At 32.1% G+C, this 13,247-nt stretch overlaps 1 protein-coding gene across 7 annotated transcripts; it reads left to right on the top strand.

The window, feature by feature from the left end:
• Positions 1–3,291: 3,291 nt before the first annotated feature.
• Positions 3,292–12,722, top strand: LOC117792571. 7 transcript variants are annotated; one of them, XR_004618182.1, is made up of 9 exons: positions 3,292–3,414; positions 4,639–4,786; positions 5,411–5,620; positions 7,098–7,146; positions 7,217–7,326; positions 10,031–10,387; positions 11,214–11,444; positions 11,806–11,992; positions 12,304–12,712. XR_004618182.1 is itself a non-coding variant. In XM_034632765.1 (8 exons), exons 2-8 carry the CDS (start codon positions 4,696–4,698, stop codon positions 12,321–12,323), a joined length of 1,089 nt encoding a protein of 362 aa, XP_034488656.1. In that variant the 5' UTR covers positions 3,292–3,414; positions 4,639–4,695; the 3' UTR covers positions 12,324–12,722. The 7 variants fall into 7 exon arrangements, 4 of the variants coding, with proteins under 4 accessions (XP_034488656.1, XP_034488658.1, XP_034488657.1 ...); XR_004618181.1 differs by having other exon boundaries at positions 7,077–7,146; XR_004618183.1 differs by having other exon boundaries at positions 3,293–3,414; positions 7,077–7,146; positions 10,031–10,237.
• Positions 12,723–13,247: the final 525 nt, after the last annotated feature.

Raw genomic sequence — 13,247 nt, 5'->3', positions numbered from 1 at the left:
CGGTGTGTACCTATGTACAGAGTCTATATACCCAAACATGTGTGTAATTGGAAGGCAAACAATTAATTTTCAAGTTCATTTGCGTGGCTAACATTGTGGAGCAGCCCATAGAGCCTGAGAGATATTATATACCATTTTCAATACCCTAGCTGGGCAATAGATATGTACATACGACTATAGCTAGAGATAGAAAGATAACCACACACACACTCTTGCACATGCAACACACATCTGAGAGCTGAGTACATATATTTATTTTTATATTTTTGAGAAATTTTATTTTGAACATTTTTGCGCTTTGAAGGTGGCTGCGATATGTTAAGGTTAAATATACTTAGATGAACGCTGCCCAACTATATATAAGTAAGTATGTATCTATAGGCTATACTCGTACTTGTAGAGCGACGAGAGCTTTTCAGTTTCGGAACCAATGAAAATCATTTAACTCTGTGTTTTTTCGTTTGCTCTTATTTTGTTTGGCTTAACATAATGGCCATAGGCAGGCAGTATGACTCAAATTTTAAACACCCTGTACCAGAACTGTTAGCAAAAGGGGTATATGAAGTCTTCATCTATTGGGTGTATCTGCCATTGTTTATGATTAACTTTTAAGGGGTAATTCCCAGTTCACATTCAAAATTGTTCAATACTTCGTTCAGTTATCGAAATGTTGAAAATTGCTCATACGCAGCGTTGACATTGTGTGCTTTTTATTTTTGTTCTCATTCTCGTCTCGTTTCATTTCACTTGACACTCAAATAAAATACATTTGTATATTTGTATAAGTATATTATTATAATGTGTACATTTTTGTAATATTTATATAGCAAAATTGCAATAGAATGTACATACTATATATATAAGGCAATTCTATTATATTGAATTGTGCTGTTTATTGCCTGTGACTTTGATCAAATACATATTACTATTTGTATATGTAATTAATTAAATCCTGCATTATTTATTTACGTTGAACTGTTTGGGTAGCTGCCAGTGTGGCATTTATTTGATAGTTTATGGTAAATTATTCGCTCGGTGACACCGAAATTATTTAAATGTGTGCGTTGCAGAAAGCGCTAAATAATTAGTTTAATAATTGACCTCATTTCATAAATGGCCCCAAAAACTTTCGCACAAGCGCCTCATACATTTTGTGCATTATTTATGGTACTTAAGTATTTCTATTTGGTCTGCTTACAATGATATATGATTTTGCTTGGAATTGGTTGCTTGAACATTATTAAGATGTCTTTAAATGTGTATATTTATATTAAATTCAACTGAAAGCTTATATCAGAAATTTATCTAATAGCTTGAGAGTCATTTCTACCACGTTTAAGTTAAACCATAAGGGATTTGAGGCATACAAATGCCTTATGTTTGGCTTTGAAAGTAGAAGTTCTCTCATTGAAACCAGCTGAATACATACAAATTGTGGCTTCAAAAAAGATATTCGATATGAATGGATACACGAATGGCATTTTAACAAAGTAAACTTTTAATATTATCATTATTTAAAGCCCTTTGCACTTTGCAATTGAATTAAGATCAAAGTGATTTCCTTAGTTGCTTTTTTGTTTCTTTTTTGGTATTGCAATAAAAGAACCAAATTGCTTAATTCAGACATTGTGAATGTGTGCCAGAAAGTAAAAGTTTTAAGTGATATTTAATTCAAATCTCTTCGTAGGTGCATTTCTCAATTCGATTTGCCAAAAGAGATCTTTGCCAGGTATTTCTCGATTGTTCTTTTGTGATTTTCTATTTTCCTATTTAGTTGCACTGTATTCCTACATAAAGTCAAGTTCAATATCAGAGAATTACGTTTAAACAAATTGATTATAGTTTGTTTAAGGGCAAAATAGCTAAATAGGTGCTTAGTCTTATGTAAGGTAAACAAACAAAGTCAAACGCGCTTGCGATGCAATTGAAAACAGCCTTGAATGGTTAAAATGACGCAAATGGCTTTTTGTTTCCTAAATCCTAAAATATTGAAAGAAGCGGAAATATACTCTGTAAATAAACTTCCAAAGTGTGTTAAACGACTGCCGCGATTTAAGCTAAAAGGTCAAATTGTCTGTGCGGGGCTCAGATATCAGCGTTATATATAAAAGTATTCTCGTATATGTTGGCCTTCAACCCAGAGCCAATGGAGAAGCAATCTACTGAAATAAGCTTTTATTCCGATTCTCCATACGCCCACATTCAATTTTCTAACTAGACTGGGTTTATGTTATGCAAAAAATTGCTTTCACATTTTCCGGAATTTGTTTTGTATAAATAAAAATTCTCACTTCAAGTTTACGTACAGGCCGGATTGTTTATTTATCAATGGCCCACATGTAGCCATTGGTTTGGCATTATAATGTGATTTTCAATTATCAGGAACACATTACAACAGGAGAACAATGTCAAATAAACAAATTGTTCCCTTGTAAAAATACCAAACGATCAAGAATATATATTTTCTTGTATTCTTGTAAATACCAGAAATGACATGGAATAGAATACAAAATAACAGGAAATTCTCATGAAATCCATATGATTCCAAAAAATTATCGATTAATATAAAGGTTAAAAAAAGAAGGTTGTGTTCATAACAGAAATCTTTTATTTATTCTTTCATGGAATTTCTTTTATGGTTAACTTCGTCTACAATAATGGAAATATTAAACAAATATATTTGTTGTAGCAAAATGTTGAAGCAAAGACAATATTATCGATGAAAAAAGATGCTTAATAAGCAATTTAACACGATTGCCGTATAAAGTATATGAATTTATTAAACTTAATACCTGAAAACAAGACATTAAGAGTTCAATGCTCAATTCAATATCACAATTGACGTATTTTCTTCAGATAATGTATGTTTTCAAATGAGTTATTAGCCAGAATGGTAAAATAGACCAAACATTACCGACAAATATGAATGGGACAGATACGTATGTACAAACAAAGTTTGTGGAACAAAAATAAAGATCGTGAAACCAAAATATACAAAGAATAATGCCATCGAATTTTGGATATGAATATACTGTTATGTGTATGGGTTAATTTCGGGCTTTCTTTTTATGATCATCGCCGTCATCGCTTTCATTTAAATCCACAACAATGAGTGGGCGATGTCGGATGCCGCCCTCGACTGCCCACAGATCTGCCGAAAGCTGTAGCCGAACTTGCTAAGCTTTTTTGCCACACACACATATACAGATAGATACAGATACAGGCACAGAGATACAGATACAGATACAGAAATGACTACCTACGCCGTAAAGGAATATCGTGCTTTTGTTGGCTGTGAAACAAATGGCAAATGCTGAAACGAGTAAAATTGGTGAGGCAAATTTCGAATGGTTTGCAGTTTGAAAAAATTCTTCGTTGAGGATAGATCGCTATTTTTTAGGAGTAAAGCAAATTGTAAGCCAAGCAACAAATAGAATATGAACAACAATAATTTATAAATAATAAAAGACTTCAATTGACTTTATATGGGACAATTCAACAATTAAACAATAAATCTGTGAAACTATAGAACAACCAAAAAGTGAATAATAACATATTTATTTGAAATGTGTCAAAGCCGCTTTTCAATCATTTCAATTTTTCAATGGAATTATGACAAACGAATGAATGAAAATGGATGATTATATAAGAGCCTCAGACATTTGACACCAAGTGAATATTATTGTTGAATACAATTGATGGAAATCAGCAAAGCTGTTGTGAAGTGTTGAATTTGATATTAAACTTGAAAAAATCAAAATTAAATTAAATAATTCAAGATACAGTTTAAATATAAAATAATTCATATTTATTTTCTACTGAAACAGTTGTCAAAATGTTTTCAAAACTTGACTGAAAAATGAACATAAATTCTAAGTTAAATTGAGAATTTTGGCGTCGCTTTTTTAGTCTGACGCCCGCCAGGAAAAATTCAACTCAAGGACATTTAAAAATAACGCAAATTTAGCTGCAGCTAGCGCCGATCGTCGTCACAGACTAACACAAGCACTACAATCACACACACTCACATATATAGTAGGTAGATATTATATGTATACAATTTTGCCAGTTTCGTATACAGAAATGTATATAGAGAGTATAAAAATATTTGTGTGGCGGATCATATAGATTTTTTATACATGCGTATACTGACGATATTATTCAAGAAATGAATTTATTTTTAGTGATTGATCTTCTAGTATACATATACATAAACATATTTATGTATAAATCTTTATATATAAGTATTTTGAATATAAAACTATTTTATACAATTTTTTTAAACTTTGCTCTGCTCTAAAGTGGCACACAGTCTGTTTATTTTCGAACTGAACAAAAGCGCCGAGTCAGCCAAGATTTGGACACATTCACATCTATAGCAAGAAAAAAAAAAGAAGGAGACATCTTTAGGGTTGTGTGTTGTCTGAATCTCGTGCGTGTGCTGACATTTGAATAATCGAGTAATACTCGCAATCGGAGCCAAAACGTGAGATAAAACTTGAGAGTCGAACACTTTTGCGTTGACAGAAAACATTTGAAAATGGTGCAAAGTGCAAAGCAAAACAAGAAATCTAAAATAGAGAACGAAATAGAGAAATAGTTAATAAAACTGGCAATTCTTTTTTTGTGGTATTGCAGCGAACGAGTTTAACGAATATTTCTTGTGCTTGAAAGACACAAAACAAATCGATCAAAATGTTCAAGAATCATTTGGAAATGATTGGGCGCAATGAGAGCCCCAGCAAGAAGGCCAAATTCTGGCAATCCTACATCAGATCCCTGAAGGGTAAGCATCAAATAAATACAATATATTTAAAAATACTTTACTAATAAGTTTTGATTAAAATACAAATACGTGTAGCTGTTATATTATATTTAGAAAGTGCTATCAAATCGAATGTATAGACTTGGTAGCTACATAAATAGCACAGCAGCATATAGAATTTTGGTCTATTTTTTGGCAGGTGTCATTTTAGGCGTAATCACCCAAAAAGCTAATCACACACACACACACACACACAGATGTGAGATGTGAAAAGCTTTCTTTAAAAATATATAGATATAGAGAGATATGTATATTGAAAATATTTTAACTATGTGCTCATGAGCCAAACAAAGCGAAAAAATGTGGCTGCTGCGCCAAGGCAAAATAACTAGGCGATCATATACAAAATTCGAAATTCGAAATACAAAATACAAAATACGAAAATGAAATCAACTTTTTGGCAATGAGCCAAATGGCTAAAATTTGTAGTGCAAAACCTAATGAAGTAAGCAAGTATTGGTTTAATTTTCTATCTCTTTTTTTTATTACTTTTTTGTATAGTATTATTCTCATTTGTATAACAATATGAACACGTCATTTGGAATGAGTGTATAACAATTTGTTTTTAATTTATGCATTATACAGGCTCCGAGGATATCCGTGCTCATGAGGCACCAAGAGCCTCTCGCCCATACAGCTCGTACCTGGATTCGCCCACATACAGGAGCATCTACGATGAGCCCGCCACCGCCAACGAGCGTGTGCAGTCATCTGGTTACAGATACTTGCCAGTGAGCCGTGATACCTACGGTTACTCGCCACGTGCCATCTACGATCATCATTACAGCAGAACTAGTAAGTAATAAGTACCAAGTACTTGAACTATCGCTATTTACTTATCCTACAGCAAACAGTAACCCGCACAATTCTTTGTTAGTTTTTTTTTCTTATTTGATTTTATGGCTCATCAGTTGGTCAATCATTCAGTCAGTCAATCAGTCTGTCTATCAATCATTGCATTTGCCAATCATGCACTTTAAATGCTTTGCAGTACACCTTGGCTGCCAAATTACGCTACATTTTTCTCTATAATTTCATAATTATATAAATATTTTAAAAATAAAATAGGAAAATGCTATCTCACAGCCAAAATAGTATTACGTCAATGATTTTGAATATTTGTGCGCTGTATGAATTGTTTTTGGCAAAGGCTCACAAAAGTTTAGACAAAATATACACATGTTCATAAGCTCATACATACATAAACATTATATGTGTATATATATATATATATATATATATATATCTATGTATATATGAATGTTGCAGGTATATAAGTTATGGCAGAAAATGTTCAATCTGCTTCGTGAGTGTTTCGTATCAAATAACTGAGGCACACAATTTTAGATACAGTATTCTTAAAGTTTATAATTACTTTTATGTGGTTGCTGAGGCTCATTTCCTGCGTGACCCTATGACAATGCTCCATTTAGTTTCAACCCTACACACCCCTTAACTGGCGATTCCCCCACAGTCAAATGTACTTTTTGTTTTGGAACTAACCAATTATTTTTCTCTCTTTTTTTTTCATTAATGTTTCAGAATATACATAAATGTTTGTCGTCAAAAATATAAATGTTGTAAAAATGAGAGAATATAAATGAAAATATCTCTCAACGCAGCGCACTACAAAGTTTTTCTCTCAATTTAGTTATATATATTTATATATGATTTTAGAAAATATTCTCCTAAGAGAAAAAATTTAAGCCATAGCATATGTTTTTAGTTGTGTAGTATATGATTATCAAAATGATTTATAGCACATTTTCTTTTGTAGTTTTGTTAACAAAAAATTCAATAAAACACATATCTAACCGTTTCAATATTTCATTGCTGTGCTGTGGGATTATCGTGTGTACAAATATGCATTTCGCAAATATTCATGACATCTATAAGGTATTTGGTATCATAACGAGTTTTAACAATTTTCATTTCATTTGATATTTCATATTCAAGGCTTTGTTATGAATTAAATTTATGTCTTTTTCAAATATTACTATATTTTAATTCTTTTTCTTTTCTGCTGCTTAATAAATTTATAAACTGCTTTTTTTGGATAAATATCGTACGTATATCCAACTGCTTTTAATGGAATGTTACGCATACGCTATGTGAGCCCTAGTCAAAAAGCGTCTAATTAATATTTGTTTTTTGCCTAAAATGTAAGCATAAATGACATGATGAGTTATTTTTTAATATTTTCTATTTTAATTCGATTTTAATTTAATATTTTAATTATTTTGGTTCACAGTTCCAGCTAACTACGACGCAGAGAAGGCCTGGAATGATCATTTGAAGCGCATGCAAGAAATTGAGCGCAGGTGTGTAGCCATATGGAAGACAATAGCTTAAACATCTGACTACAATAGTTTCTACAATTAATTTTTTTAGATACCCATCTCGCTATGGTCTCTACTTGAGAGACAAGCCACTCACACCAAACTCTCTGGTGCCTTTGGAATACGAGCCAGAGGATAAGCTGTTGGCACAACTCAACAAGGGTAAGGATATCAAAGACATTTACTAAGCCAAACGTCCAAATTACACAAGAACAACAACAATAAGAAAGTAAATAATACAACAACAACAGCAACAACATTTAAACTAAAATCAACGAAAATTGCTATCCTATGATATACGAAATTGATGAAAAATTACTTTGTAAAAATACCAAAATATTACAAAATGTAAGCACGAAAAAATAGCAAACAACATCAAATCGATTCGAAGAACAACAACTCAACAGAATTTTTTCAAATTCAGTCAAAAAAGTTACAGACAAAACAAAAATCACAAAAAAAAATATTAAATCGAAAACAAATTGAACACCAAACACGAAACTTGACGAGCATATTTTTTAAGTATCAGAAATTTGCTCAGCTCAAGTTTCATCAAACGATTTCTACTTATAAATGCTTGATCGAACTATATCTTTAACACTGTATCATACTATATTTTGCAGCTATTAAAGTTTGAAGCGCTGAGCGTTACATTCGAAAAAAGCTGGTTAAAACTGGTTAGAACTTCTGTTTTGGCTTAGCTTTAGTAAATTGTAAAATTATGCAGAAATTGTTAACGATTAAATAATTTTAAATTACTTTGTCTGTAAAAAGAATCCAGCCCCAATATAGTAAAACAACAACAAAAAATTTCGTTAAATGTTTCATTGTATGATACGATGCTTTATTTAATTTTAAACTTATTTATACAACAACATTATGAGAGGTAAAACAACAACAACGAAAATAATAAAAACAAAACAAAACATTTATAAAATCTAATTTTAATTTAGACACTACTCAGAAAATATCATTTAAACATCGATTAAAAATTAAACTATATAATAATAAACATTTTAACTTCCCGTTTCATTCGAATTCATTCAGATCATCAAAACTCCATCGAAACCCGCCCTTAACCATCTCTTCTAACAGCTGTACCATAGAAATTCTGAACGCTGCTAAAAGAGTTTTTTGATCGCAACAGTCTGTATGATATAGCACTATCTCCCGCCTCTGACTGTACTGAAACTGGCTTGTCACAACTCTGTGAATTTTTTTAAGATTAATGCAAAATAAATTAATAAAAATAATTAAATACAAACAAATGTGTTTTCCATATACTATGACTTTATGACTATAATCAAAATTTAATATCATTTGAATTAATACATTTTGTGCTGTTCCACGTCCTTATGTCCTTTTGTGTGTATTACTTTGTCATCTCTTCGTCGACCTCCACAGCTCACAACTACTAAAATAAACATAGATACTAAGTACATACACTGTGCGGTGCCTGTAAATAAACTGCCAATAATCAAAACAAAACTAAACCTATAAATCAAATGAAATATTTAACGAATATTATGTTCAATGTGTTTCACATTTTTACTATCCACATTTTTTTTTTGTTATGTTGAAAAGTTTTACGGCAGTATTCAACAAAACTCTATCAAAATCCATAGAATTGTTGTCTGAATTGTTTTCATATCTTGTTTCGTGCCCACAGTCTTGTAATTTTGTACTATGTGTTTTGTTTAGTGTGTTGTTTAAGAATTGAATACTGTAACATACAACTTTGCACATCGTTGGGTTGTTGTGTTTTTTGGGGACTGGTTCGGTAAGTATACTTACATTGTGCTAAGCAAACGAGTACATCTTATGAATATGTCCTCAATCTGCAAAAAAAGAGAGAAACTATTTAAAGTTAAAGTCAAATACTCTTTTAACAAAATAGCAACATATTTTCGGGTTTATCAGGCATCAAGGGTGTGAGCAATTGAAAATATTATACATATAATACTCTCTTTGACGTAATTTGCAATACTGCAAAATGCAGCAGACATAAGTAACAACAATTTTCCTGATTAAAATTATCAAAGAAATCCACAGAAAAGTGCTGTGAAATTAGTCAGTAGCTCGTCAGTAATAGGATTGATTTCGCTTTCGTTTTTGTTGTAGTCGGAAAATACACTTGAGAGAACATTTCATTTTCTTGGTAATATTATGTTGATTCAGTTGAAATGGAAATGCAACCACTGGTATTTCTGCGTATTAGTAATCTTGTGTTCAATGTAATCCAAGTAATTTTAATAAATATAGTATTTACATACGTTTCTATAATTTTTTTTGTAAAATCAGAGAGATTTCGTTTTACCAATAGTAAAAAATGGATATTTGGATTGAAAACTTGATAACAAAATTTAGATAGATAAATTGAAATGCTTTTTGAAATAACTAGTCCTCTATTTGATTAAATAGATGTTTAGTTACACTTAGATATTTTAGAAAAATAATGTTCTATTTAAATAGGACAACGTATAGGAGGTGAAGGAACAACTGTAATTTATGCATCTATTTATTAATGTTTATATTTTTTATTTCTTCATAAAAAAAAATTTTTTTTTTTTTTTTTTTTTTTATTTCTTAATAAATTGGTCCCTTTAAGTTAAATTTCAAAAGTAAAAAAAAATGCTTCAATACAGGTTACAAAATTAATTAGCAATAACATATCCTTTATAACTAAAAGTCAGATTCTAATAACAAAGAGTATATATCAATATCAACATATGGTATAACTTAAAACAGATGCAAGCTCTCTATCAATACTTTTACCGGTTAACTTGGCGAATACGTAATATTATCATGATCATAGTTAAAGAGCTATGCTACAGCTTTGTATTTGTGTTTTGTTTCATTGTTGTAGACCGACGCTCGGCCTCGCCGTTCCGTCCCGCCCGCACCACTCGCGCCGGCAGCGAGCCCTATGTGCCAGCACCAGTCTACTGGAATCGCGATAGCAGCGTGCCACGTCGTGGACCATCAGTGTTTGATCGCGCCACTAGCCTGGCTCCATTCACGCGACCAAGCTTCCGCGCCAGCTCGTTGGAACCATTGGATGAACTCTTTGAAAGTAAGTTGCCCGCTATCGCTGAGGCTGAGGCAGCCGGTACTGCTGCTTCTAGGCCAAGCATTTTTGAGCGCGCCGGCTCGCCAAGTCCCACTCCTGTTAAAGCCGGTCGCTGGGGACCTCGCCCCACTGAAGTCGCCTACGATGCTGAGGGTAAAAATCTAAATTCTCTTTAATCGTTTTTCTTTATACAAGAAGAGACGAAAATTTCTTGTTGTTGTTATTATGGCTTCAGTTGCCCAAATTGACACATTATTGATAATGAAGACTTCGATGATGATGACGAACGTGTTGAAAAATAATCCCTATATTTTTCGTAATGCATTCGTATCGACTTCAGTCTCTCCTTCACTGTGTCGCTAGAATTTGTCAATACAATTTTTTTTTGTTGGCTGCTACTCAAGAAATATTTATTACGTTCTTTGTATTGAGTGTGTTGCCAACAGCATATGAGCGCCGTGCTTTAACTCTATAATCTAGTATCCAATTCTTCTGCTGCTTCACATCTCTCCACATCCATACTGCTTTTTGAATTGCTTCCCGTAGCGCCTGGCATTAAATTGGTTCCCTACTCGTCGTTCCTTTTCCTTTTCTCTTCCATTTTCTCTATCTATCCTATCTTCATGTTGTATCCTTCTTCAGATTTTTGGTAATATTTCCACTACGAAAACCCCGCATACGCATGGAAAATATCAAAAAATGTTGATGTTAAAGCATTGTCTTTTCTTGTATTTTTTTTTTTTGTTTAATTCTTTTGTATTTTAGTTTAAAAGCAAAGCAAACAATATTTTTCTTTCTGCTCTTCTTGTATACATTGCAATACAACAAAACACAACAAAATTCAACAACTTTAATTGTATACCCTACAAACGCACACCACACATCGTCAATTATCATCAACAACAACAACAATATCATTGATGATGATTTCGCTACTTGACAATAAACACATGCCAAATGCTATGTCGAACCACAATAGGACTTCCAATCTTCCATCCACGCAACCGCTTCAGGGATATGTTGAGCCCCAGCCCCAACTTGCCCATCTCATCGATCGTGCGCGATCCCTTCTGGTGGGATGTCGATGATTTGATGCCCTTCCGTGCCAGCTCGGTGCCCCGTGCCTCGAGCCCCGTGGCCCGTGATTCGTACTTGTCTCCGGTGAAGAATCGTTATCTGTGGTCTAAGCATCCAGCCAGACCCTTGACACGTAAGTAATCCACCGTATGTAACTTGAAACCAGCTTAATTTATTCCTATTATTGTACATACGTTGTATAGTATCCTGTATATATTTCATGCTAAGTATTTTCTGGCAAGACTTTCACTATATTTAAAGAATTCCCAAATATCCAAAATTATTTCAAGTGCACATTCTGCTCGAAAACTCAAAACTTCTTGGAAGCATGAGAGAAATGCGTAATATAGACTATCATATATAGAATATATATCAATTCTCAGTAGTTAATTCTATCCCAAGGGCCATCTTTAATATAATCGAACTACATACATGAATATGAATACTTTAACAATATTATTTTTATTTTATTTACATTTATTTGCCATACGCAGCTGAGGCAGAGGATTATTTCTAAATCAAAGACAAATTCAAAAAAAAATTAATAAAAAAAAAAAAAACATAAATCCAAATCGTTAGCTCTAATAACATGCGACGCTATATCATATAGCACTACTGTAATTTTTCTGTACTTTAATTCACATAAATTACATGTAACGAAACGCAATACAAAACAAATTGGTAAGAATTAATTATATGGATCCAACCGCAGCATGTCTAAAATTTGGTTCATGCAAACTACATAGCTGACATGTAGTTCCTATCCTGACTGTATACAGTAGTATTTATAGAAGTAGAAAAATTTGGAATCCCGTCAAGCATCTAGTATAACACGAAAAACCATTTAATAAAATTTAAAATATATCAAACTTGTAATTAACATTGTAGAAAATTCATAAATATTGCACGCATACATATAATTTTATTATTTGTTTCTAAGACACCTATAGTTGTAACTGTTATTAATTTATTGTTATTCAAACTCTTAACAGCTCACCGCTCAATTTTGTAAACGAACGAAAACGAAACTATACAAGATCAACCACTACAATTACAACAACTTCAACAACGAATGCATCAATGGGGTCCCCAAAACAACGACTAGCTTTGGATTCCACGTCAAGAACAGAAAATCACTAAAAGTAGCTAATATGACGTAGACTCAAAATCCTCTACAACGATTGAATTTTTTCAAAACTGCCAGCCCCATAACAGCTGGGCTGCCTCCTACTAAATATTGCCAACAAGTGCGTACTCCCCGTAGTAAAAAATAATAAAAAAAAGAATGAAACAACAAACAACATAATCTACAACTCTCAATGAAGTTTTTATTTTAAATTTTTTAGCTCATGTCGTAGTATTAAGTGCAAGTATATAAAAAAAATCGATTTACATTTATTATAATAAAAAAAAAAAAACAATCACTTATGAGCCGCTCCTGAACAACTCGAGCGCCATAAATTGTTCCTTTTTTGTATATTTTAGACGCTATAGCAATAATTACTTGTATTGAAAACAAAACTCGAATTTCAAATATTAACCGTTTGGTCTTTTGAGTTTGCTTTGAAATTCTTGGTGTAGGGATATTCGAACCTGCATATTCGAATACAAACTTATATCTGCCATATAAAAATACAGCAATGCCATTGTGCACATTTTCAATTTGTAATACAAACTAGAGAAAATATATAAAATTATGAAAAAAAAAATAAAAACACTTCTAAAAACCTAAAATAAACTGTTGCACTTACTTTACTGTTAAAGTTTAGTTTAAACTTAGTTTTATAGCATATTTTTTAGAACACATAAATTGAAATCAATTATGTTAACGGTGTCAACCTTCTATATTTCCCATACCAGTTGAATATTAACAAATGTGAATGAAATAGTTTCGTACACGCAGCGTGTTTAGCTGTGACCTTAATTAATTTAAAAC

The sequence above is a fragment of the Drosophila innubila genome (assembly GCF_004354385.1).
Source record: "Drosophila innubila isolate TH190305 chromosome 3R unlocalized genomic scaffold, UK_Dinn_1.0 2_E_3R, whole genome shotgun sequence".
Taxonomy (NCBI): domain Eukaryota; kingdom Metazoa; phylum Arthropoda; class Insecta; order Diptera; family Drosophilidae; genus Drosophila; species Drosophila innubila.
Note: the sequence above shows the minus strand (reverse complement) of the source record. Positions and strands in the feature narration are given on the sequence as shown.

Coding starts and splice junctions, on each gene's coding strand:
- LOC117792571 (XM_034632765.1), top strand. CDS start 4,696: ATGTTCAAGAATCATTTGGAAATGATTGGGCGCAATGAGAGCCCCAGC. Junction 4,787..5,410: donor CTACATCAGATCCCTGAAGG/GTAAGCATCAAA, acceptor TGCATTATACAG/GCTCCGAGGATATCCGTGCT. Junction 10,388..11,213: donor AGTCGCCTACGATGCTGAGG/GTAAAAATCTAA, acceptor GAACCACAATAG/GACTTCCAATCTTCCATCCA.